At 43.8% G+C, this 20,809-nt stretch overlaps 10 protein-coding genes across 10 annotated transcripts; 6 read left to right on the top strand and 4 right to left on the bottom strand.

The window, feature by feature from the left end:
- Nucleotides 1-517: 517 nt before the first annotated feature.
- On the top strand, nucleotides 518-2,612 carry O0I10_003432 (uncharacterized protein; the record flags this gene model as incomplete). The annotated part of the gene is made up of 12 exons (XM_058483503.1): nucleotides 518-718; nucleotides 783-873; nucleotides 937-973; nucleotides 1,029-1,122; nucleotides 1,200-1,486; nucleotides 1,552-1,586; nucleotides 1,645-1,716; nucleotides 1,772-1,992; nucleotides 2,066-2,094; nucleotides 2,153-2,246; nucleotides 2,318-2,476; nucleotides 2,541-2,612. The coding sequence occupies 12 exons, from the start codon at nucleotides 518-520 to the stop codon at nucleotides 2,610-2,612; spliced, it is 1,392 nt and encodes a 463-aa protein (XP_058345702.1).
- A 252-nt stretch (nucleotides 2,613-2,864) lies between these two features.
- Nucleotides 2,865-4,564, top strand: O0I10_003431 (uncharacterized protein; the record flags this gene model as incomplete). The annotated part of the gene is made up of 4 exons (XM_058483502.1): nucleotides 2,865-3,100; nucleotides 3,166-3,892; nucleotides 3,953-4,004; nucleotides 4,059-4,564. The coding sequence occupies 4 exons, from the start codon at nucleotides 2,865-2,867 to the stop codon at nucleotides 4,562-4,564; spliced, it is 1,521 nt and encodes a 506-aa protein (XP_058345701.1).
- Nucleotides 4,565-4,582: 18 nt separating this feature from the next.
- On the bottom strand, nucleotides 4,583-6,503 carry O0I10_003430 (uncharacterized protein; the record flags this gene model as incomplete). Its single annotated transcript, XM_058483501.1, has 9 exons — nucleotides 4,583-4,744; nucleotides 4,823-5,063; nucleotides 5,119-5,165; nucleotides 5,229-5,480; nucleotides 5,542-5,608; nucleotides 5,672-5,787; nucleotides 5,841-6,065; nucleotides 6,124-6,251; nucleotides 6,320-6,503. The coding sequence occupies 9 exons, from the start codon at nucleotides 6,501-6,503 to the stop codon at nucleotides 4,583-4,585; spliced, it is 1,422 nt and encodes a 473-aa protein (XP_058345700.1).
- Nucleotides 6,504-6,625: 122 nt separating this feature from the next.
- Nucleotides 6,626-7,818, bottom strand: O0I10_003429 (uncharacterized protein; the record flags this gene model as incomplete). Its single annotated transcript, XM_058483500.1, has 5 exons — nucleotides 6,626-7,084; nucleotides 7,149-7,259; nucleotides 7,366-7,469; nucleotides 7,526-7,606; nucleotides 7,668-7,818. 5 exons carry the CDS (start codon nucleotides 7,816-7,818, stop codon nucleotides 6,626-6,628), a joined length of 906 nt encoding a protein of 301 aa, XP_058345699.1.
- Nucleotides 7,819-8,145: 327 nt separating this feature from the next.
- Nucleotides 8,146-8,622, top strand: O0I10_003428 (uncharacterized protein; the record flags this gene model as incomplete). The annotated part of the gene is made up of 1 exon (XM_058483499.1): nucleotides 8,146-8,622. One exon carries the CDS (start codon nucleotides 8,146-8,148, stop codon nucleotides 8,620-8,622), a length of 477 nt encoding a protein of 158 aa, XP_058345698.1.
- Nucleotides 8,623-8,701: 79 nt separating this feature from the next.
- O0I10_003427 (uncharacterized protein) lies at nucleotides 8,702-12,245 on the bottom strand (the record flags this gene model as incomplete). Its single annotated transcript, XM_058483498.1, has 11 exons — nucleotides 8,702-8,848; nucleotides 8,915-9,053; nucleotides 9,111-9,187; nucleotides 9,241-9,510; nucleotides 9,572-10,524; nucleotides 10,587-11,153; nucleotides 11,217-11,460; nucleotides 11,525-11,635; nucleotides 11,697-11,876; nucleotides 12,014-12,036; nucleotides 12,107-12,245. The coding sequence occupies 11 exons, from the start codon at nucleotides 12,243-12,245 to the stop codon at nucleotides 8,702-8,704; spliced, it is 2,850 nt and encodes a 949-aa protein (XP_058345697.1).
- A 157-nt stretch (nucleotides 12,246-12,402) lies between these two features.
- O0I10_003426 (uncharacterized protein) lies at nucleotides 12,403-14,460 on the bottom strand (the record flags this gene model as incomplete). Its single annotated transcript, XM_058483497.1, has 1 exon — nucleotides 12,403-14,460. The coding sequence occupies one exon, from the start codon at nucleotides 14,458-14,460 to the stop codon at nucleotides 12,403-12,405; it is 2,058 nt and encodes a 685-aa protein (XP_058345696.1).
- A 1,013-nt stretch (nucleotides 14,461-15,473) lies between these two features.
- On the top strand, nucleotides 15,474-15,731 carry O0I10_003425 (uncharacterized protein; the record flags this gene model as incomplete). Its single annotated transcript, XM_058483496.1, has 1 exon — nucleotides 15,474-15,731. One exon carries the CDS (start codon nucleotides 15,474-15,476, stop codon nucleotides 15,729-15,731), a length of 258 nt encoding a protein of 85 aa, XP_058345695.1.
- A 140-nt stretch (nucleotides 15,732-15,871) lies between these two features.
- On the top strand, nucleotides 15,872-17,207 carry O0I10_003424 (uncharacterized protein; the record flags this gene model as incomplete). The annotated part of the gene is made up of 4 exons (XM_058483495.1): nucleotides 15,872-15,982; nucleotides 16,833-16,924; nucleotides 16,985-17,038; nucleotides 17,093-17,207. The coding sequence occupies 4 exons, from the start codon at nucleotides 15,872-15,874 to the stop codon at nucleotides 17,205-17,207; spliced, it is 372 nt and encodes a 123-aa protein (XP_058345694.1).
- An 807-nt stretch (nucleotides 17,208-18,014) lies between these two features.
- On the top strand, nucleotides 18,015-20,801 carry O0I10_003423 (uncharacterized protein; the record flags this gene model as incomplete). Its single annotated transcript, XM_058483494.1, has 10 exons — nucleotides 18,015-18,329; nucleotides 18,387-18,554; nucleotides 18,612-18,879; nucleotides 18,935-19,064; nucleotides 19,125-19,212; nucleotides 19,267-19,367; nucleotides 19,423-19,503; nucleotides 19,563-19,719; nucleotides 19,772-20,110; nucleotides 20,169-20,801. The coding sequence occupies 10 exons, from the start codon at nucleotides 18,015-18,017 to the stop codon at nucleotides 20,799-20,801; spliced, it is 2,280 nt and encodes a 759-aa protein (XP_058345693.1).
- Nucleotides 20,802-20,809: the final 8 nt, after the last annotated feature.

The following is a 20,809-nucleotide window of genomic DNA, read 5'->3' as shown; positions in this document are numbered from 1 at the left end:
TATAAGACAAATGTTTGATGTTGTGTCACTCGGGCTTAGATCAAGCCGAACCTTTTGCTCCTTCGCCTCCATGTTGGTTGAATCCCAAAAGCAGCTGCGAGATAAAGGGTTGGGACGCAACAATAGGACGATCCATGCTCTTGGGCCCTTTGTATTACAAAGACAATAACTGTATCATTTCCTCGCACAGGCCCGACGACTTGTACAATTCACTCCAGCGAGTGATACAATCAAAGTGTGTTACATTCACGGCATGTGACACTAAACATTACGAGGATAATGCAAGCATCATCATTGATCTGCAACATGTGTGTGAGTGTGTTTGACAAAGCAATCTAACGTGATCAATACTAAGGTATCAGAAACAGAAGGTGCAAATGCCGCTAAGAATGAATGGTCCCTTGCGTTTATTTGTATAATGTCGTATCTGCATTATTTTCTCGCGCTTTAGCCCTTATATAAAAAGAAACAAACCCGCTCGGCCAAACGAAACCGCATCACCCTTTTCTGCACAACAATGTTTGGAAAAAGTGCATTGACAAGCTTACTCTTTACCTTTGGTGCAGCTTTGTTATGTGCCCCGGCGGCCGTACAAGCCCATCCCATGTCACGCTATCATCCTTGGAGACGACAAGATGGCAACGAGACAACATCCTCTGGCAATTCAACACAACTCAAGTACTCCACTCCCAAACTTTGTGACCCAGATGTCAAGCAGGTAAGGGGGGTGGTTGTTGTTTTACAAGACAAACAAACACAAACAAATTTGAAATCTTTCATAGTATTCCGGTTACTTGGATGCTGCCAATGATGAACATTACTTTTTCTGGTTCTTTGAAAGCAAAAATGATCCATCAAAGGATCCCTTAACCAGTGAGTATTTGAATCCTTGCCACTCTTGAAACCAATTTTCTAATAGTCATATGCACCATCAAGTTTGGCTTAATGGTGGCCCGGGTTGTTCCAGTTTGATGTAAGTTTTACGCGGTCAATTCATGTATGCATTGATTAATCCGGTTTGGTATCAGTGGTCTTTGGGAAGAAATGGGTCCTTGTCAACAAAACGGAACAGCGAACCCACATAGCTGGCATCAATCCACCAACATGCTTTTCTTTGATCAGGTTCGATAATACCAACATGCATACGCCATAGTACGCTTATAGGGTGTTAATGATCTTCACATGGGCATGGCATGTAGCCCGATGGTGTAGGATTCTCATATGGCAAGCAAACCGTTTCCAGAACCGAGGATGCAGCTGAACGTGCATGGACCTTCTTGCAAGCCTTCTATGAAACATTCCCTCAATACAGCAAGCTCGATGTGCATTACTTTGGCGAGTCGTATGGTGGTCATTATATCCCAGGATTTGCAAGCCATGTCGTGGATATGAACAAAAAGGTCAAATCAGGCGAGGAAAAGGGCGTCGTTGTACCCCTCAAATCGATTGGTGTGGGTAACGGATTTTTCGATGCCGGCCTCCAATAGTAAGTTCATCCTTGATCTTGGGCGTATTATGATGCATGATCTGTAACGCGTATAATAATAATAGCAAATCATACCCCAAGATGACCTGCCATTCTACATGTGAGTTTTTGTACAGCTTTTGATCACACACACATGACTCACGTGTTGCACGAAATAGACCCAGCTGCGCTTCCTGAAGAACAATGTGACAAGATGGAGCAGATTTATGAGAACGAATGCAAGCCTGCTGGTAGGTATAGCTAAAACATGCGGATTCAACATACATGGCTAACCCACTTTTGCAGCTGATCAATGTGTCGAGAGCGATGAAGATAGCGACTGTGTCAATGCCAATCAACAATGTGGTCAAATTGAAGGCATCTATGCCCAATCAGGCCATAGCTTTTATGATATCCGACAAGAAGGCGATGATACCCCACATCCATTTGTTGATGAATTGAACAAGGATTCGGTTATCAAAGAACTTGGAGCAAGAGGTCACTTTTCCATGTGCTCTGATTCTGTGGTATGTATACATAAGATGTAAGGTGCTCATGATGTATGGGTCTCTCTCACACACCAGCTTGAATACTATGTAGGGTATGGCATTTGCAAAGACCGGTGATGGGTAAGCCGTCATTGCATTTGATTCTCCTAGCAATGTTACTTATGCATAGCCATGATAGTGCTCGATCATATATCCCTGTCCTCGAAAAGTTATTGAAGGAAGGTATCCCCGTGCTTATCTATGTAGGAGATGCCGACGTCATCTGCAATTGGGTAAGTTTATTGATATGGTTGATGTATTTTTATGCATGGTATTGATGTTAACAATGGGGGATCCTATCTAGTATGGCAATCAAGATGTTGTGGACGCTCTTAAATGGGATGGCAGTGATGCATTTAGCAAGACCAAGTTGGCAGCATGGAAAGCTGACGGCAAGGAGGTCGGCCAATTCAGATCTGCTGATAAGCTTACCTTTGTTCGTGTATACGAAGCTGGTCATGAGGTGGGTTGTGACATAGTTTCATCCTGTACATGAGCCTAATTAGCTAACAAATGATCGTATGTAGGTGCCTATGTATCAGCCAGAAGCAGCATTGAACATGTTCCAGACATGGATCAGCGGCAAATCGTTTGGTTAAACCAACAGCCCATATCTATAACCATGATACTTGAATCGATAATGTAATAAATGGGATCCAAACTACTAGTTTTGGGATCATCAAAACACATTTTATATATAATTGATGAATTGAATACAAAGAAAGAAAGGCGTGGTGGAGATAATAATGGTGGCACGAGCTTACTCCGAAAGCGAGAACAAGAAAAAAAATGTACCTCCTGCAGAGACGCGTCTTTGTTCACCTCCTTTTTCTTTTTCTGCTTCACTCTTGATGACGATAGCTGGTCTCATTTATCGAGTGAACTATTCCAACACACCGGTTTTCGAATTGGCCGTGGGCGATGTTGCCGTTATGCGACGCAAGAACGACTCGTACATGAACGCGACTCAAATCCTAAAGGCTGCAGGAATGGAAAAGACAAAGCGTGCAAAGATCCTTGATCGTGAAGTTCTCATTGGCGATCACCAAAAAGTCCAAGGAGGATTTGGCAAATATCAAGGCACATGGTATGTGAGCATGTTCTTAGGGAGCACAAAGAAGATGGGGGTCATTGATGTCTCTTTGTATAAAGGATTCCTCTTGATAAGGCACGCCAACTTGCAGAGCGCCATGGGATTTTCCATCAAATTCAGCCTCTTCTTGACATCGATCCTGCCGACTTTGAATTGTATCCTGAAAAAGATCCAACAACGACAAACAAAGAACGAAAGACGACAGCAGCAGCAGCAAAAGTAGCAGTGGAATCATCGCCTATGGTAGCCACACCCTTCAGCACTGATACGATGGTTATCGACAATGAATCTGTTGATTGGCCTGATCATGATACAATACATACGAATGATCCAGGAGAACATCCTCAACAACAACAACAGCCCTATTCATTACTTGTGGATGCCGCTTTGGGACGCGTCAAGAATGTGGAATTGCTCATCGAACAAGGTGCGGATGTTGGATATACGAATCACGCGGGTGAAACAGCCCTTATGCAAGCTGTAAGGCACACCCATTGCTATGAAACCAAATGCTTTTCTCGAATGTTGATGGCATTGCATGATACGATATTGACGGTGGATCGTGATGGTCAAAGTGTCCTTCATCATGCGGTCGCTTTTGCAGCAAACGACACAAACGACAAAGCCTATCCAGCATCCATGTATTATATAAAACAATTGGTGTCATATGGACAACAACCTTTATTATCCATCAAGGATATCAACGGCGATAGTGCAGCTGATATTGCATTGCGATCCGGTTTGGAGGCTGTGGCCAAAGTGCTTTTGAAAAGTGATTCTATGCAAGTAAGTATTGGATTAGGAAAGGGTGTATAGCAACGACATTCATTGACTCACTTTCCATAGCCTTGTTCAACCAGCAGTGGATCAACAACAAAAGGACGTGATCTTGTCTTGTGTAAGTGCTTTCAGCATCATACACCGTATCCATGACAACTAACATGTTTCTAAGCTGTGCAAAAGGCGGTGGATTCCATTGATACTGAATACATTGCACAAATACGTGAACGAGATCAGGCACTTGAAAAGGCACAGGGTCAATTACGGAAGGCGACTCAACAACTACAACAGCTACAAAGCAAATTGCAACAAAAAGAAGTTGAACGACGACAACAGCATGCAGAGCTCAACATCCCACCTTTATCGCTACTCGAGCAATGCAACATGACACGAGAACAATGGCTTGAGGAGCAAATGAAGTTATTACAAGCTCAGGTTGCCACCCATACACAAACACGACAAGTACTATCACAACAAATCTCACAGCTGCAGAATCGTACCAGCCAAACAGAAATCCAATGTAAACGACTCATCGCAGCCTGTTGTAACCTGCCCATTGATAAGGTCGATTTGCTATTGGATCCTCTTCTTGCAGCTGTGGAAAGTGATCCACCGGATGAATCATTTCAACAAGTCGTTGGCTTCATGGATGGCGTCAAACGCAAGCGACATCAGTGAGGAAGCAAGGAGGCACGTTTATTGTTTCCAACCAAAATCGTCAGCAGCAATATCACTCATCATCTCGGCAATGGCAAAGGATCCAGTGGCAGCTGGCGAAGGGGCGTTACGAAGATTGATGGCTAATCCATCCATGCAATTACGCTCAATGATATAGTCCCCAGCAGCACCTCCACCAGGCTAGTAAACAGGATAACCACCACACCCCAGCATTAGCATATGCGTTTTCAATGCTATCAATGTTGAATATATACCCACCTCAAATACTTGTGACATGATCCCAGAAAAGCTTGGTTCTACCATTTCATCACTGAGACATGGAATAAACTTTTGACCACTTCTCAAAAATGCAGACTTGTTGAGATCACGATAGAGTTCACCCATCGATAATGTAAAGTTCTTGAATGCGAATTGCCAAAATGCCATATTGGTAGCAAACTCATAAAGATCAAAGAACTTGGTATCAAAGAACTTGTATCCTTCTCTTGAAAAAGTAATACTAAGATAGGATCATCAGCTGATGTTGTGATGGCTGCTTTCCATATATAGCTTACCATGCACCAGGTCCTACAATAAGCTGATGACCTCTTCGCACATCAACCTGCAGCATACACACCGCCACTTAATCCCTGTACACATGACAAGTAATAGGTGTAATACTCACTGTAGGAGTAAAATGCACGCCTACGGGAATACCACCACCGCTTGGCACTGGATAAATGTTACGAGATACCAAGGTACGATACTCGGATTTGAGCTGGTAATACGTTCCTCGAAAAGTGACAATTCGGTTGGCTCGATAATTCCCACCATTGAGTTTGGCAAGTCTATCAGAGTAGAATCCACCACATGTAATGACATTGGCAGCTTCCACGTGTAGCACAGGACCAAATTGACCTGGTTCTCTTCCATAAACCTGCCATCCTTTCCATGTTGGTATACATACTTTGATAAGAAACACCCATACCCTAGCGTACCAATACTTTTCGATCCTTGGTCGTTTCCATCTTATCCACTTCAAATGAGAGCTTGATATCACCACGTCTATATACATATACACACCAAGGTCAACAACCATGGCTTCTCAAATGCGTATATCCTTCTTACCCTGATTCGCGTATTTCATCGGCAATGGTTTGGGCGACAAGCCAATAGTTGGTGATGCCTGTGTTTGGAGAATGCAATGCACTATACGCTGAAACATTGGGCTCCATCTCTTTTATCTAATAAAAGCTGTCAACATCCTGCACTTTGCATCATCATGCATGTAACCTACCTGATCTCGATATATAATCTCGAGTCCTTGAACACCATTGGCGGTCCCTTGGCTATACAACTTTTCGACTTGCGCATGCTCACCCTCATTGGCTGCAACAATGAATTTACCACACCTCTCTACTGGTAGCTGTTTTTCCTCGCAATACTTGTACATAAGCTCAGCACCACGTACACAGGTATGGGCCATCCGAGATCCTGGGATGTAATACAAACCGGCATGAATCTTGTTGATGATGTCAGTATGATGATGATAATAGTAACAGAGCACTTTTAGTGATTACCACGCCCGAGTTATGACCTGTTTGGTGTGCTGCTACTTGATCTTCTTTTTCCAAGACAACCACGGTCTTTTCTGGATACCGCTTCAAGATTTCTCTGGCTGTAGCCAAACCAACAATGCCACCGCCCACTGGTTTCGGAGGATGTTGTGTTACCCTTTTTTGACCCTAACCATCACACACATGTACGCTTACATACCAATAGCTACATCGAAACGATCCTTGGGTGTGGTGTTGACTGGAAATGGTTCGCTGAAACGATTGGCTCTTAAAGAACCCATTAACTTTTCCACACCCTTTCGAGGTTGGACACCTTCGCCGGGTAATTTATCCCATAGGTAGGGTTTGGATAACTTGGCGGTGGAAAAGGCACGTCTCAACATGTATATGCAATGGTAAAAGGAACGGGGGTTAAGAAAAAAGTGACACGATAGTAGCAGAACAAAGAAAGAAAAGGAAAAAAAGAAAAACGTTCAATGCAATCGGCATTTTTTTATGTATATTTTTAATTCTTCTCCTTTTGAATGGGCTCAAACACCTGCCAATATTGGGGTTTGGAATCCAATGCAAACTCAAGATCATCACCCGTGATAGAATCCCAGTACTTGTAAACCATCATCACTGCCAGCAAGTTACATCCACTGCCAAGGAACAATCCATCCATGTAGTGTTTTGAATGTTCACAAATGCCAATGGAAAATGCATGCATGCTGATTTGACCAATGATGAAAAAGAGAGCGCCGAATAAAATGTCACCCAAAGGCCATCGATCTTCCAACGTAAACGCAATAAGGATTAGCTGGACAATAATGTAAATGGTGACAAAGGCACCATTGATAAAGTAGTAAATGATCCATAAGGCCATGGGTGACTCATAATTGAAGGGGCCGGTTGTGTTGTTGAATGTGGCAATGGCAATGGAAGATACCACAATGAAAATAATACCCGTTGTTATCCGATTCCACTGCCGATCGTGTCATGTCAAACAAATGTCATCACATCACGTGTCTTTCCATATTCTTACATACCCAAAGACTCAAAGGTGTCCCATCTTCAGCAAACTGAATACCCAAAAATCCATTGATCAATAAGCACCAAAGCGTTGATGTAACCAATCCGAGATGAACAGCTGTAAAGTACTGGTGGGGTTGTTCATGGGATGATGATGATGATGATGATGATGATGATGATGATGAGCATATGAATGTTTGTAGAGCAATGCAAAGCAAAGCAAGGATGACTCACGGGATATAGAATCGATGCCTTTGGAATGATGCTCGTCACCAGAAGCATTTCGGTGATCACTGTCATGGTATACATTTGGAAAAACAGCGTGATTTCCTTTCGGCCTATTTTCATGATCAGCGTAAGGAACGTGATTTCCTGGCTATCGTTCCACCCTTACCAACGGCTGTGTATTTTGTCTTTATGTGGTAGATCATGATACCAGTCATCAACAACGCAACAATATCAATGATAAAAGTGGCTGAAAGGTTCTTGTTAATGATAAAAGGATCAAAGGCGTTGTTGTTGTTGCTACTACTTGCCTGGTTGAAAAATCAGCACGCCTGCCACGTCAACGTTTCTTGCATAACAAATGGGTTCAATGCCATCGGACTTGCCAATAAGTGGGCACAATGTCAGTGCGACGGTCTGACAAACACCATCGAACTGGAACAGCTGGAAGCTGGAGGACATTGGAAGAAAAGAAAATCCTGACGAGTTGTGTGTATGGAAAAAGTCAACTCAGCATCAAGCGGATCAAACAATACCACGCTGGTGGATCCGTTTGAAATCGACCCATCTTTTCTTGGGGAAGAGGAGATGAAGACCAAAAAAGAAATAAAAGTGGCACCACCTCACACTGTTGTTGTCGGGTCACACAAGGTGGGCCGTGTGACACAATGCGCGTGTTGTTGGCATGAACAAGCCCCAAACACACATAAAAGACAGCCCCCCGAATTGTGTGAGAAGATCCTTGGGTTTCACACTTTTCTTTCCTCTCAAGTTTACTTTTTCTCTATTATGGCTACATCCATTGTTGACAAACGACGCGTTGCTATCGCTTATGATGGTAGCGACGATGCTCAAAAATTGTTTGAATGGTCCCTCAAGAATATCGTTCGTGGAGATACCGACCATGTCATTCTTCTCTCGGCTATCCAACCTGGTGACAAGGCAGCTGGTAGCAGCTTTATGCCCACTTCCCCCGGTAAAATCAAGTCTCCCCATGATCTCCCTTCGGATTCCACCACGCGTACTCGTCTTGAAGGATTGAGTGAACGACTTCGTACTATGGGTATCTCGAGCGAGGCACATGTATTGACAGGTGATGCCAAGGCTTTGATTCCACGCTATACGCAAAACAATCAAGTGGAGCTGCTCATTGTTGGTTCACGCGGTTTGGGTACTGTCAAGAGTGTCTTTTTGGGATCAGTTTCGGATCGCTGCATTCATGAATGTCCTTGCCCAGTCCTCGTTGTTCGAAACGCTACCATTTAATTTGATCATCCTCTTGCAAATCAATCATCATGTTTATGTACATATATAATAAAGGAACATTCTTTTGCATCTTCTATTATTATACGGTCAACGTATTGACGACGGTGCTTCTTGCCAGCCACGTTAATTCCTCATCAAGACGCTCGGGGATGGTTGTTGGGTTCATGATCAATATATGATAACTATGTACAACTTGGTTTTGTTCCAGGCCCAAAAAATCGGGAAGCTGCATGATTTTTGGGATCAGCCTTTGTTATTGTTCCCACACGAATGTTGTGTCAGTTGTACTTACCATTTCAATCGCGCTTTGTAATGCCTTTGTTCGTGGCCAATATGTGAATAAGAATGGTGCATGAAACGCAGGGTTCTCTGCCTTGAGTTGTTGACAAAATCGATCCAGCCGTTGTTTCTCCTTCCGCCAATAAATAACGCTGAATCCAAATGTAAGCATAACGCGTTCCCACACTCGCATAGAGTGAAAAACTTACTCATCTATATCATCCCCTTCGCTGCTATGCCGCATTTCAGATAGACCAAATATGATACTGCTTGTGTCATCCACCACCTGCAATATCCCATTAGCTCCATGTGGTAATCACAAGATGATCATCCACGTACCTGACTATAGATAGGACTCGTAGGGTATAATGCACGAATGCCAATTGTCATGTCTTGAACACGTTCAATGCGTCGATGAAACTCGGGATCCAATCCAAATTTATGCATAAACCATTGGGTCGCATTCATGTCCTCAGCCTCCAAATGGATATACATCAACCACGTGTCCTTATTTGCCCTCCTCAGACTCAATGCTTCTTTGATGTGTGGATATAAGTCATGCGCCACATTCTTCATTTCCCAAATAGCAGTAGGGTTGTTCTTTGTTGGCTATATATAGAATAAATCATCAGCACAATGAGAATGGTTGCCATGGAAATAAAAAGAATACCTTTTGTACAGCACGCCGTAATGCCATGCCTTCTGACATTAATGATTGAATAGCCATGGATCGACTCTGTGGGGTGCTGCTGACAGTGTTGTTGATTGTGGTGCGGGTATTCACAGCTTGTGTAAGTCGTTGAGTCAAGCGATAGAGGCTGTTGCGTTCTCTAACACGATCTTGTCGCTTCTGGATCCTTGCACGTACTCGCTTCAAAAGAGGTGTCATCCGTCGCTTGATGAGCTTCATAGCACACATGGTATGCTTTGCAGCTTTCCTTGTTTCCTCGCCTGTAACTGCTTCAAGCACCGCTGTTGTCAAGAAATCGCTAAGCGTGGTCACCATCTCCTCACGTCGTTTCCGCTTATGTTCTCGAACACTCTCCACTGCACGTTCTCGTAATCTTGCCATGTGTCTATTGCGCTCTTCTTCTTCAATCTTGGCTAGGTACTCTCGTCTCTTTTCTGCCAAATAACGTTCTTGTTCTTCAAGCTGAGCTCGTACTTCCATTCGTAGTTGTTCTTCTGCACGAACCACTTGAGCAGATCTCATCACTTCATCCGTATCCACTTGCTCTTGTTCCTGTCGTTTCTGCTCCTCCAAGCGTGCCTTTTCTTGTTGTTGACGTAACGCTTCTTGCTGTGCTTGCACCTGAAGCTGATATTGTTGCTGTTGTGGAGGTATAGGAGGTGTGCTTGGACGTCCTTCTTGGACACGACGAGCATTAGCAAAAGCTTTTGTTGCATCCACCGTAGGGAGTAATCGATGTTCGGATCTGAAAGTGTTGATGACTGGACCACCGTTGGCAGGGAGATCATTGGGTAATGTTTGAAATAGGTTGTTCTTGGTAGGAACCAAAACATCATCCAATTCGCCATTCACAATCTGTGCAAAGGTGCGGTTGCCTTTTTTCGGATCCACAAGCAACATGGACTTGGTTGGTCGAGGATTGGATAAAGGCTCTACAAGATGAGATAAATGTGTTAGTATCCAAGGATGTCTGTACAATGTCACATACACATACCAACAAATACATGCATCTTTTGCTTGGTCTTTTGTCCAAATCGAATCGTCGTTTGTGTCGCGCTCACCTCAAAAGAAAGTCCATAAAGATGTGCTTCGGATAACAATTGCTTGACAGAGTCATAAGCGAGCACCTGACGAAGATATTCAACCTCGACGCCAATATGAACGGACAAGTACGCTCGATTCATGGCCTTGAGAGCACCTTTACGGATATCCGGGAAATGCCATTCCATCATGCACGCCAATAAGAAGGGCGTATCACCTTCACCAACAAGCTTGAATAACTTTGAATAGTTGTTTTGAGATGCTTCCACATTGGTGAACTTGTTGCGGCGTTCAGAGGTCTCCATGATTTCATTATTGCGTTGAATCAATTCGTAAAATTGTAGCGCACGTTGCAGTAATGGATGAAATAAAACATGGCGCGGCAATTGCATGATTTGTCGAGCCACTTCATGATCACGGATATGAGAAATCAAGTAATAGGCACGAAATTCGGCTTCGTTGGGCGTCTCAATGCCATCCTCTCGTAAATCATCATAAAACTCCATCAAACTCAAGAGCACTAGATTGAAAAAATGTCAAAAGATGCCTTTTGAAAGTGATGATGATGATGAATGCTGCTTACCTTTTCGAAGCTGCTCGGTTTCTTGTTGTTCGCTGAACTTCTCATCATCATACTCGCAGAGCTCGTGTAAACTGAGGATATGCAAACGTGCAATCTTTTCATGAAGTTCAACAGCTGACGCGTCACGGATATTCTGCAAGGTGAAATCTTGTCTGATGGAGCGTGTACGATCCCATAAGAAGCCATGGCATTTGATGAGAGGGTATTGCATAAGGATCTCATTGACCAGGTAATCAAGCGTCCGCTATAGAAATTGTCCATGTGTTGGTTATCCATATCTTTACAATGAAGCATTCATTGTTCCTTACCCTTAATACATGGGGTGGTCGTACATCCGATGGTAATGGTTGTTCATTGCCTGCTGCAGATCGACGATACTTCTTGACGGTCCTTTTTGGATCAGCTTGTCCACTCGCATCCTGTAAAGAAGGTTGATCATTAGCCTCGGCATGGATATAGAGTAAATCAATAGTAACCTACCATTTCCAAAGGGTCCAACATGTTTTGAACTTCACGTTCCACTTGTTCAAAGCGAGAACACATGTGTTGCAGCGTGCCACGGAAATCGATAGCATCAGCGAGGCGCATAGGCTTACTGGGATCAGGTATCAGGCCGTTTTTGATTGCATTGGCTCGTTCGGTAACACGTTTTTCCTTGAGCTGCCATAGAGAAAGAAAGTCGGTCAAAAGGTCTTGGATGATGTATATGTATGCGTGCGCGTGTATATGGAAAACAACACAAAGAGAGTTGCTTGGTGCGATGGGGGTAATGAAGGTAGGAAAAACGCATGGTGTACCTGTGAATACAGTGCTGTCTTATCTGTAGCTCGTTGTGCACTGGCCATTACACGCCCACATCAGCGCTGGGAATAGGGTTTGGCTATGTTGACGGTCGTTGTATTGATTGCTGTTGGCACGTCCACCACGTCCACCACTACGATTGACACCAAAATGGCTTTTGTTGCGGTCCATTGGATTGCGGTTCTTTGTTGCATTCTTTGTGTCGTTTTGTCGTCCACCAAAAAACATAAGGCGACAATGTAAAGGGTAGCGGTAATGGAGAAAGAGTCGTGTTGCGAAATGAAATTCAACCCTCCTCGAATACAAATCAGCTCAATATTGGGCCGATAAGTGAATCCATTAATGTCCAGGATTTTTTAATGATACATGTATGATGGTTGTTCAGCTAATTTTTATTAGGGATGTCATTGGGAGTCGGGTGCGTGGGAGAAGGGATGATGATCAGCGTATACATTTGTAAAAACATTGAAGAACCTGCTCTCGCCTTCAAGTTTGACCCAGCCATACTCATCGGCCATGATAACTGGGGGGAAGCGGGTGGAGAGTGATGAGATTCGCGTGAATGATTGAAGCCAAAAAGGTCGTTGGGAAGCTTGGCAGTGGTATGGTCGGCGTTGGGTGGATCGTAGTAGGTGGGGCGGGTGTTGTATGCCAATTGGCAAGGGAGCAGGGTGTCGTCTTGATGATTGATTGATTTGTCAAGCTTGTTGCGGCCATGGTCATCAATCCTGTCGATGGACTTGCGTATCAATGTGGCAGTCCGTTCAAGCTTGTAAATGATATTGACGAGCATTGTGATAGGGAGCTTGAAATTGGCAAAAGCGGCAAAGTTCCTTGGGAAGTTCAGCTTGGCTTGGTGGAGAGCAACGTAGAGGCCAGGTTTTGCCAAATGAATTGATCCAAGGTGGCAGTGCACGCCGTTTGTTTGCATATAAAACGATGATGGTCGACATGCAGGGTCGCTGTGTAAAATATGATTGATAAGGTCATCCAAATCATCTTTCGCCTCGCGAAACAATTTTGATAAGTCGCTTGTCAACTTCATGTTGCTTCCATTCTTTGCTGCTTCGAGGCAGAGAAGATCATGCTCCTTAAAACGTGAATCGTACAATATACGCACATCTTCTTTGAATCCAACGTTGACTTCATCGTAAAGCCTTTTTCTAGCCACCGTACCAGCTTTGGGGCTTGATTCACCAACCTTCATCCGCAGCATAGCATGAATGTCGATGATCGCCTTGATTAGTGGGACCCATACTTGTGTTAAAAAGTCATATTCGGTCACCCGATCGATGTTGGCAGGATCCAGTAAAAAGCTGTTGTTTTCGACAATCACCAGAGCGACGTGTATAAGATCCAGTAGCTTTCTCGTTTCACGACCATTGGTTTTGATATTGTTTATGTACGACTTTGCTTTTTCAGCGTCGTTCGTACGTGTCAAGATGGCAGCAACAATATCCCAAGTTTGGCCGAAGATGTCAGGAAGATGCGGTTCAGCGAGATGATACTTTGACGTAAATAGATTTTGTATCACATCCCAATCATCATCATTGTCATTGTCTGAATTCAAGAATTCTCTGGTCGATGGTACATTGACAAGGTCTAATATTGACGACAAGCCGCACTTCATCCAATGCCGTTCATCATCGGTAATCGACTCTCCGGCTTTCCATCTTTGAAAGATCTTAATCGCTTGATGCTTGATCATGGTTCCTATAGTGCTTTGTCGATAGAGTATACCATCCGCTTCTTGCTTTGACAAGTACTTGGAGATCGTAGTGGGAGCATCATCATTGTGATCGATGTCATCATTGTGATTGTTGCCATCAGCGTGATTGTTGCCATCAGCGTGATTGTTGCCATCAGCGTGATTGTTGCCATCAGCGTGATTGTTGCCATCAACATGATTGTCGCCATCAACGTGATTGTTGTTGCCATCAACGTGTTCGTTGCCGCCATCGACGTGTTCGTTGCCGTCATTTTCATTATCACCCTTCTCAAGATTGTCAGCAGCTTGATCCAATTCTCGTCCAAGTTCGATTGCTCCCAAACGTGTAACTTTGGCACCATTGATGCGTCCATATTGCTTTGCCACTGCCTTCTCTTGTTCAAGTTTCCAGGTCAAAGTAAATTGGGCGGAAGCTTCCTTTGACTTGTAGTATTGTGCCACACGAGTACAGTAATCATTCAATGGATAATAATCAGTCCTCTTCTTTGCAATAATGTTGAGAGATCTGATCAGTTGACTCTTCGCCTCCGTAACCTTTGTGCCCAGTGTTCGCGGTTGCTTGACCATTTCAGCGATCACAAGCTCAAGATTTGCCCAGTCACCAATCTTCAGAACGCTGAACAGTGGAAGAACTTTATAATTCGTGCAGTCGTCGGGGGTCAGGCGAAAATCAGGCATGAGACCATTGGGAGAAGGAGGAACAGTGTAAGCCATGATGGAAAGGTGAAGAGCTGCGCATTGATCAAACGTTGCAAGGCTCCGCATTTTATTGAGAGGCAGCAGTGATGGCGTCGATATGGCAACCGCAGCACATTTCTCCGCTTTTTCTCTTTGTCTTTTTTTCCTTCCTCTCTCCTTCCTTCCTTCCTTCCTTTTTGTCACTTATTCATGCACACAATCTACAGCGGTGTTCGCCTCTTATCTTCATGCACACAATCTACAACGGTGTTCGACTCTTTTATTCATCTACTTCTTTGCGTTTTGTGGGATGTCGGAATTATCTCTACAGCTTGCTCGGAATGGTGGGCTACAAGTTGTAGAAGGAAACCGTCATCTTAACGCTTCAGTTGTTCTAAGTATTTGAATGTGCGTCACTCAATACGAGGATCTTCCATTCGATCGAACGCTGAATACACATTACGCACCAAAGGGGAAAAGTTGTTTACCCTCGATTATCCCTGGCAGGAGGGAGGTGTGGCAACTTTATCGTCAGGAGGAAAGAGGTGTTAAACTGTGTTGCTCGTTCTAAGCAAAGGTCAATTATGCCCTTTGTTACGGCTTCCACTCACCCGAACTGCTTCCAACTTTTTCCCTTGGTTTCTTTTTTTTCTATCTTTGATGATTCAATTACTCACTAAACCAATCTCTTGCTAGAGCATGCCGTTGCCAACGCACCATCCAAGACGATCTCGTACTTTGGAATGTCCACGTTTGATTATCCAAATCGACCAGGTATGTATCTCTTGCATAATAAAGTGTCCATGTGCATTGATGATTGTTTCCTTATACCCAGCTGGTCCTCAAGAACATTTGCGTGATTATACAACGTGTCCAATGGCAAGGATAATACATCATGGTTACGCCCCCACATTGGTGTTGTCCACAAAGCCTACCTAGGCGTGGTTTCTCCGGTTCTGCTACGGCTGATTTATTTTCCCATTTGTGTCCTGTGTATGCCAAATCGCCACTCAACTTGCATGCTTCGAGGTCCAGAGCAGTAATACAGCATGACATCAACTGTAGTTGGGGCATCTGCATTGTGGATTTTCATTTCGATCGTGGCAACGTTTATCATTTATGCACTTCAAGCGATCTCATTTGCAGCAGCAGGAGAACAATCACGTGGCCAAGCCTCTCATCTCTATCTCAAACAAGAAGGCGCATACTTTGATCATCACTCGACAAACAATCTAGCTACACGACTTGCTATGGGTACGAAGGATGTGAATGAAATTGTGACACGGATGCCTGAAGATACTGTGTAAATCACTGCAACGTCTATCACAGGTAAAAAGCCAATGTTCCCAATTTTCGTTGTCATGATGTCTTACACCTCTTTTAGACTTAGCTATTTCATACTAGCGAGGCCCATTGGAGGTGTTATATGCACATTGTGACCGGTGTTATGGGTGCTGACACGAGTACAAGACGCTACAAGGTCATGGAGCTATGCAACATCATTCTCGTTGAATCTGTCGATGAAATCTATCAGAACCTGCTTTATGCATCATCCACAGTCAACCACGCCAAGGCTCTTCAGATACATCAATAGTGAAGGTGGCCAACAATTTATCAGCTCATCACCATTCCCAACGAGCATTTTATCATTCTTCCTCCTTTTTTTGTGATCACAAAGATACCCACGCCCATCATGTATATATAAACAAAGATGTTGTCGCCCATTTTTACATCCACATCTCTTTCTTCCATCATATCACTCTTTGATTGCCGATACCTCCAAACCGAAGTTGATGTGAGTACATGCCATGAAGGATGTATGTGCTATCCATATGCTAATACTTGGGTGGTCTATAGCGTCCCTTTGTTATGCTCCCTTTCATGGACACTGTTGTCATCGCGATGCTATGGTACAACCTAATCGTCTTGTTTGATGAAGCGCATGCTCACATTTCCTTTGACGTAGCTTCCTCTCAAGCCTGCAACGTTGGACTAGGTGGCATGTTGTACTACAGCCCGCATGGTGGTGATGTAAAGGCTTCCAAAGTACTTGGCAGAAATTTTTGGTGAGGCATTACCCTACCATGTGTAATCAAATGGTATGTATCATGCCCCAACATCGTGCGCGTCCTTCTTGTGACTTTAGAAAAACACTAACATATACATTCTTTAGACACCACTGATAGTGATGTTACAGCCATTGACATCTAAACCTCGATTGGGCTATCGTTGCAAGATTCTGTCAAGGAAGCAAGCCAATCAATTAGAACAAGAAAATTTGACATCCCTCTTCCTCCTGCACCTGATCACTTGGTGAATTACCTTAATACATTCAGCCATCTCGTAAGTATTATTCCATCATTGTATTATGTAACATCATCTAACGCATTTACTAGAACAACATTAAGGATCTTGCAGCACGAACGAAGGAAGACAAGTTTGATTTCGATGACAACTTTCTTCTTGAATGGGCTCAGCTATCAATTCGCTTTGCTCTAAGGTTGTTCGAATAAAACTAACTCCCGCTATCTGACCAAACCGAAGCCGACATCATTCGCAGGGTGTGGACGTTCATTGACACTGCCTTTGATGAAGCGGACATTGACGTGCGAACGTAAGTAATGAAAGAGATCAATTTGTGCCTTTACTAATGTAATCTTGATACCAGGGGCGAGATGGAGAGTACAGCAAGTTCTCTGTATCGGAACTCCACCACCTCCACCGGTCAATCAAATCGCAAGAAGCACGACCATCGAGCTGATATTTTCCTCAAGATAGCGTAGTATTGGTTTGGTTGCGCTGAAGTTGGAAAGAAGGATGAGGGGGAAGCTGGAAGGAAGGAGGTTGTGGAAGGGCGGTTGAAGTGCCCAAAGATGATGCACGATACGATGCCCGGTGTTTAAAACGCCACAGCTCAAGCTCGGGTGACTTGGTGATTGTAGGCTTTTATCATGATGGGTATGTAAATATGAACATTGCGATCTTTCCTTCACTCATCAAATTAATTTCACAAGGTTGAAGCTCAAAATCCTCACGATGAAACGCCCATCCAAACACACTTGCTTTGCTACAAGGGTACAACATTGTTTAGCCAAGTTCAGCAAACTTCTAATCGCCATTTGCCAAATGAAGGAATTAATCCTGAACATGCTTAATATCATCGGCATTGCCGAACCGGTCACCAACATAGCTTTAAATATGCAGACTCAACAAGTGTCCCACAATGCCTGTGCATAACCCAAAACGTCGCCGTGTTATACCTGAGGAATAACCTCCCATCTACTTGTATATATCCACCCATATGTATATCTTCCTTATCTTCTTGTACATATTAAAACCGCCTATCTTTATTATATAATGACACATTTAGATGACAACAATAATGCCGAGGATGATGAATCCCTTTGAGCAGTATCATGTTGTATGTTTGTGTAGCCACTGAGTGACAATGAAAATGTGATTTCCTAAATGGGGAGGGGATGTGCTCTGGTGGTGGGACTGTTTGCAAGCATTGCATTTTGGAAAGGCGAGCAAGACCAAGCCGAACACGTCCTTTGATCCCGCGCGTTTTCTTCACCTCCAATCTCGCCATGGCAGCTCTACAGTTGAATCGGCTTTTATCAGACTACTTGTCAGACGAATCCAGTGTCCATGTCAACGTCCCTTTTATCACCGAGACGATTATCAACAACGACTTGTTGAACGATCAACAAAAAGACGATCACGACGATCTGGGAGCTGTCAAACGAAAATGGACCGTGAGACTCAATGCACTCTTGCAATCACGTCAACCTTTGGCACGATGGGCAGCTATCAGCCTTGTCAAGCTTACTTGTGAGCAGTCGTCTTCGCTCTATACGGCCAACGCTCAAACATGGTGTGCTCAGTGCTTGGGCTTTTTAGCGGTAAGTTTTTTCGCTTTCCTTTCCTTGCATGTATCATAGACTCTAATTGTACCACAGCGTCCAGAACAACCTACCGTGCATGATATTGTAATCAAGACACTTTCGTTGATATTCACCAAGTCCGTTGGCAAGCCTGACCTGTTGACCGATGTCACAAACAAAAACTTGTCTCGCTTCCATCAATTGTTGGTTACTCTTGCAAGTCGTCCTGATCATCAATTCCAGGTGAGTTTATTGCATTGGTATATACAAGGATATTGGATGTTAATGATGGGGAAATAGACCACTGCTTTGAATGCCTTGACAATCGACATGGAATTATTCCCTTCTACGACTCGCCACGTGATTGATAAAGTCGCCAAATCATGCATCATTCCTTATCTCGAAGGCAGGATCCACATTGATTCCGAACTCGTTGGTCAATATTTGGTGGCATCAACACGATCAGGCGGCAAAGCCAACATTGCTACCCAATGGAATGAGATGCTCTTGAAATTGGTTGACACAGCCCATCAAGCACTCGATAGACTTTTCGATACAATTGACGAAGGTAATAGGGAGGATATCATGGTATCAATCAAAGGCTGACAAATTGGTATCTATAGAGGACTCGGCTTCATTCAGCAGAACTCCTGCATATCAGCTTTTCCCCTTGTCGGTTGATTACACAATGTCATTCCCTGTTCTTTTGCAACGTGTACAGACCTTGATGAATGTCGTATCAGCTTGTCTTACGTGAGTAGATTGTGTTTGGGATCATGTTCATTATGGCTAAATGAATGATCTTTTATCTAGTACCAAGACCGAGTCGGCGGTTGCTGTTCCATTCGCTCGTATTATTCAGCTCGTTTGCCGTGTATACAATGTCTTTCCAGGGTGCGCGGTAAGACCATAGATGCGTGTCATTGGTTTTCAGAGAATCTCATTGTGATTATAGATGCGTGAATTCAAGCCAAAGGATGAGCATACTTGTCTCATGGGTCTTTTACCGGCACTTTATCTCAGCACAAACAAGGTGTTATCAAGCTTGCTTTATTGGTAAGAACATGCATGTTTGCGGATCGAGAAAAGGTATTCACCCATAGGCTATTAGTGCGGATGCTGGTATGACACAATATGGAAAGCTTTTATCGAGTATTTTACTCCGGTTATTGAGCGAGAGCAAAAACAAGCGGTGAGTATTGGGTTCGAATAGAGGGATAGACAATGAGGCTCACTCATTCTTTGAAACAGGTCCCTGAGAATTTCTGTGTATGAATTGCTTTCATTGTGCCTTGAACAATATGGCCATGCATTTGCTGCCAACATTTCAAAAGCGGCTGTCCAATGTGTATGCGATGACTTGAAGATCCCAGAACGTAAACCTGTCAGCATTATATCCAATGTCAAGGTAGGCTTTTACATTTTCTTTTTGGGATAATGTGCTTATGCTGTTATTCTAGGCTGGTAAAAAGAGGGCAGCAGATCAACAAACGGGTGCAGTTATTGATGGAGAGGAAGCACAATCGGTGCCTAGTGATGTGCAACTGGCAGCTCTTGATGCGGCTGAGCAATTAATGGTGTGCTATGGTCATGCAATGGGTGAAGCTCAAAGGAGAGCATTGGATACAGCAATCATTTCAAGGCTCTTGCAACCTTCGAATGCCGAGACGACCATCATCAAAGGAAAGCTTTATGGTTACGTTATAGCCTCCGTTATGAATCCCAATCCAGCACAAGCTAGCATATTACCTTATGCAGTACGTATTTTCACCGCTGGCGTCAATGCAGAGACACATGAGGTAAGACTACTCGAATGATATGCATCATTATTTTGTACTAAGACATGTGATTGATTAGCTACGAGCGATTTGCAAACGAGGTCTTGCTATTTGCGACTTGTGCGTACATACACGACTACCACCTATTCAACGTGCTGTATCTGCACCTGCTGCACCTGCCATTCAAACCGAGGTTGTTGAGGAAGTTGTAAAGCAAAATGATTTTGAAATGACTCGAGATCTCTCGCCATCATCATCACCAACGCCACCAATGGCATCACCAGCCACAAAGGAGATCCCTGTACAACGTCCCAAATCGCCACCAAGACAACCATCATCATCACCAGCATCATCGATCGCACCCATCGTTCCTACCATGGTCGCCACAGATACAGAGCCTATTCAAAAAGACATACTTGAGCCAAGCGAATCCATGGCTCGTGCCATGTCGGATGTGATAGAGGAAGCGCAAGTGATTGAAACGGTAACAACGACGACGTCGATGGATTCAAAAGATACGGAGATGCTTTCACGGCAACCAACTGAAAACTCATTTACCATGACCATCGATCGTCAAGATTCAGCCACCCCAACGACGGCTTTTACAACAATCAACGATAAAGATGATGATGAGGAGGAGGATGAGGGATCATTTGACATACCCGATATTGATATGGCAGGACCAGACGATGATGATGAAGATGAAGAATAAATAGTTTT

The sequence above is a fragment of the Lichtheimia ornata genome (genome assembly GCF_029851405.1).
Source record: "Lichtheimia ornata isolate CBS 291.66 chromosome Unknown scaffold00011, whole genome shotgun sequence".
Lineage (NCBI taxonomy): Eukaryota > Fungi > Mucoromycota > Mucoromycetes > Mucorales > Lichtheimiaceae > Lichtheimia > Lichtheimia ornata.
The sequence above is the reverse complement of the archived record's forward strand: the minus strand, read 5'-3'. Positions and strand labels throughout refer to the sequence as shown.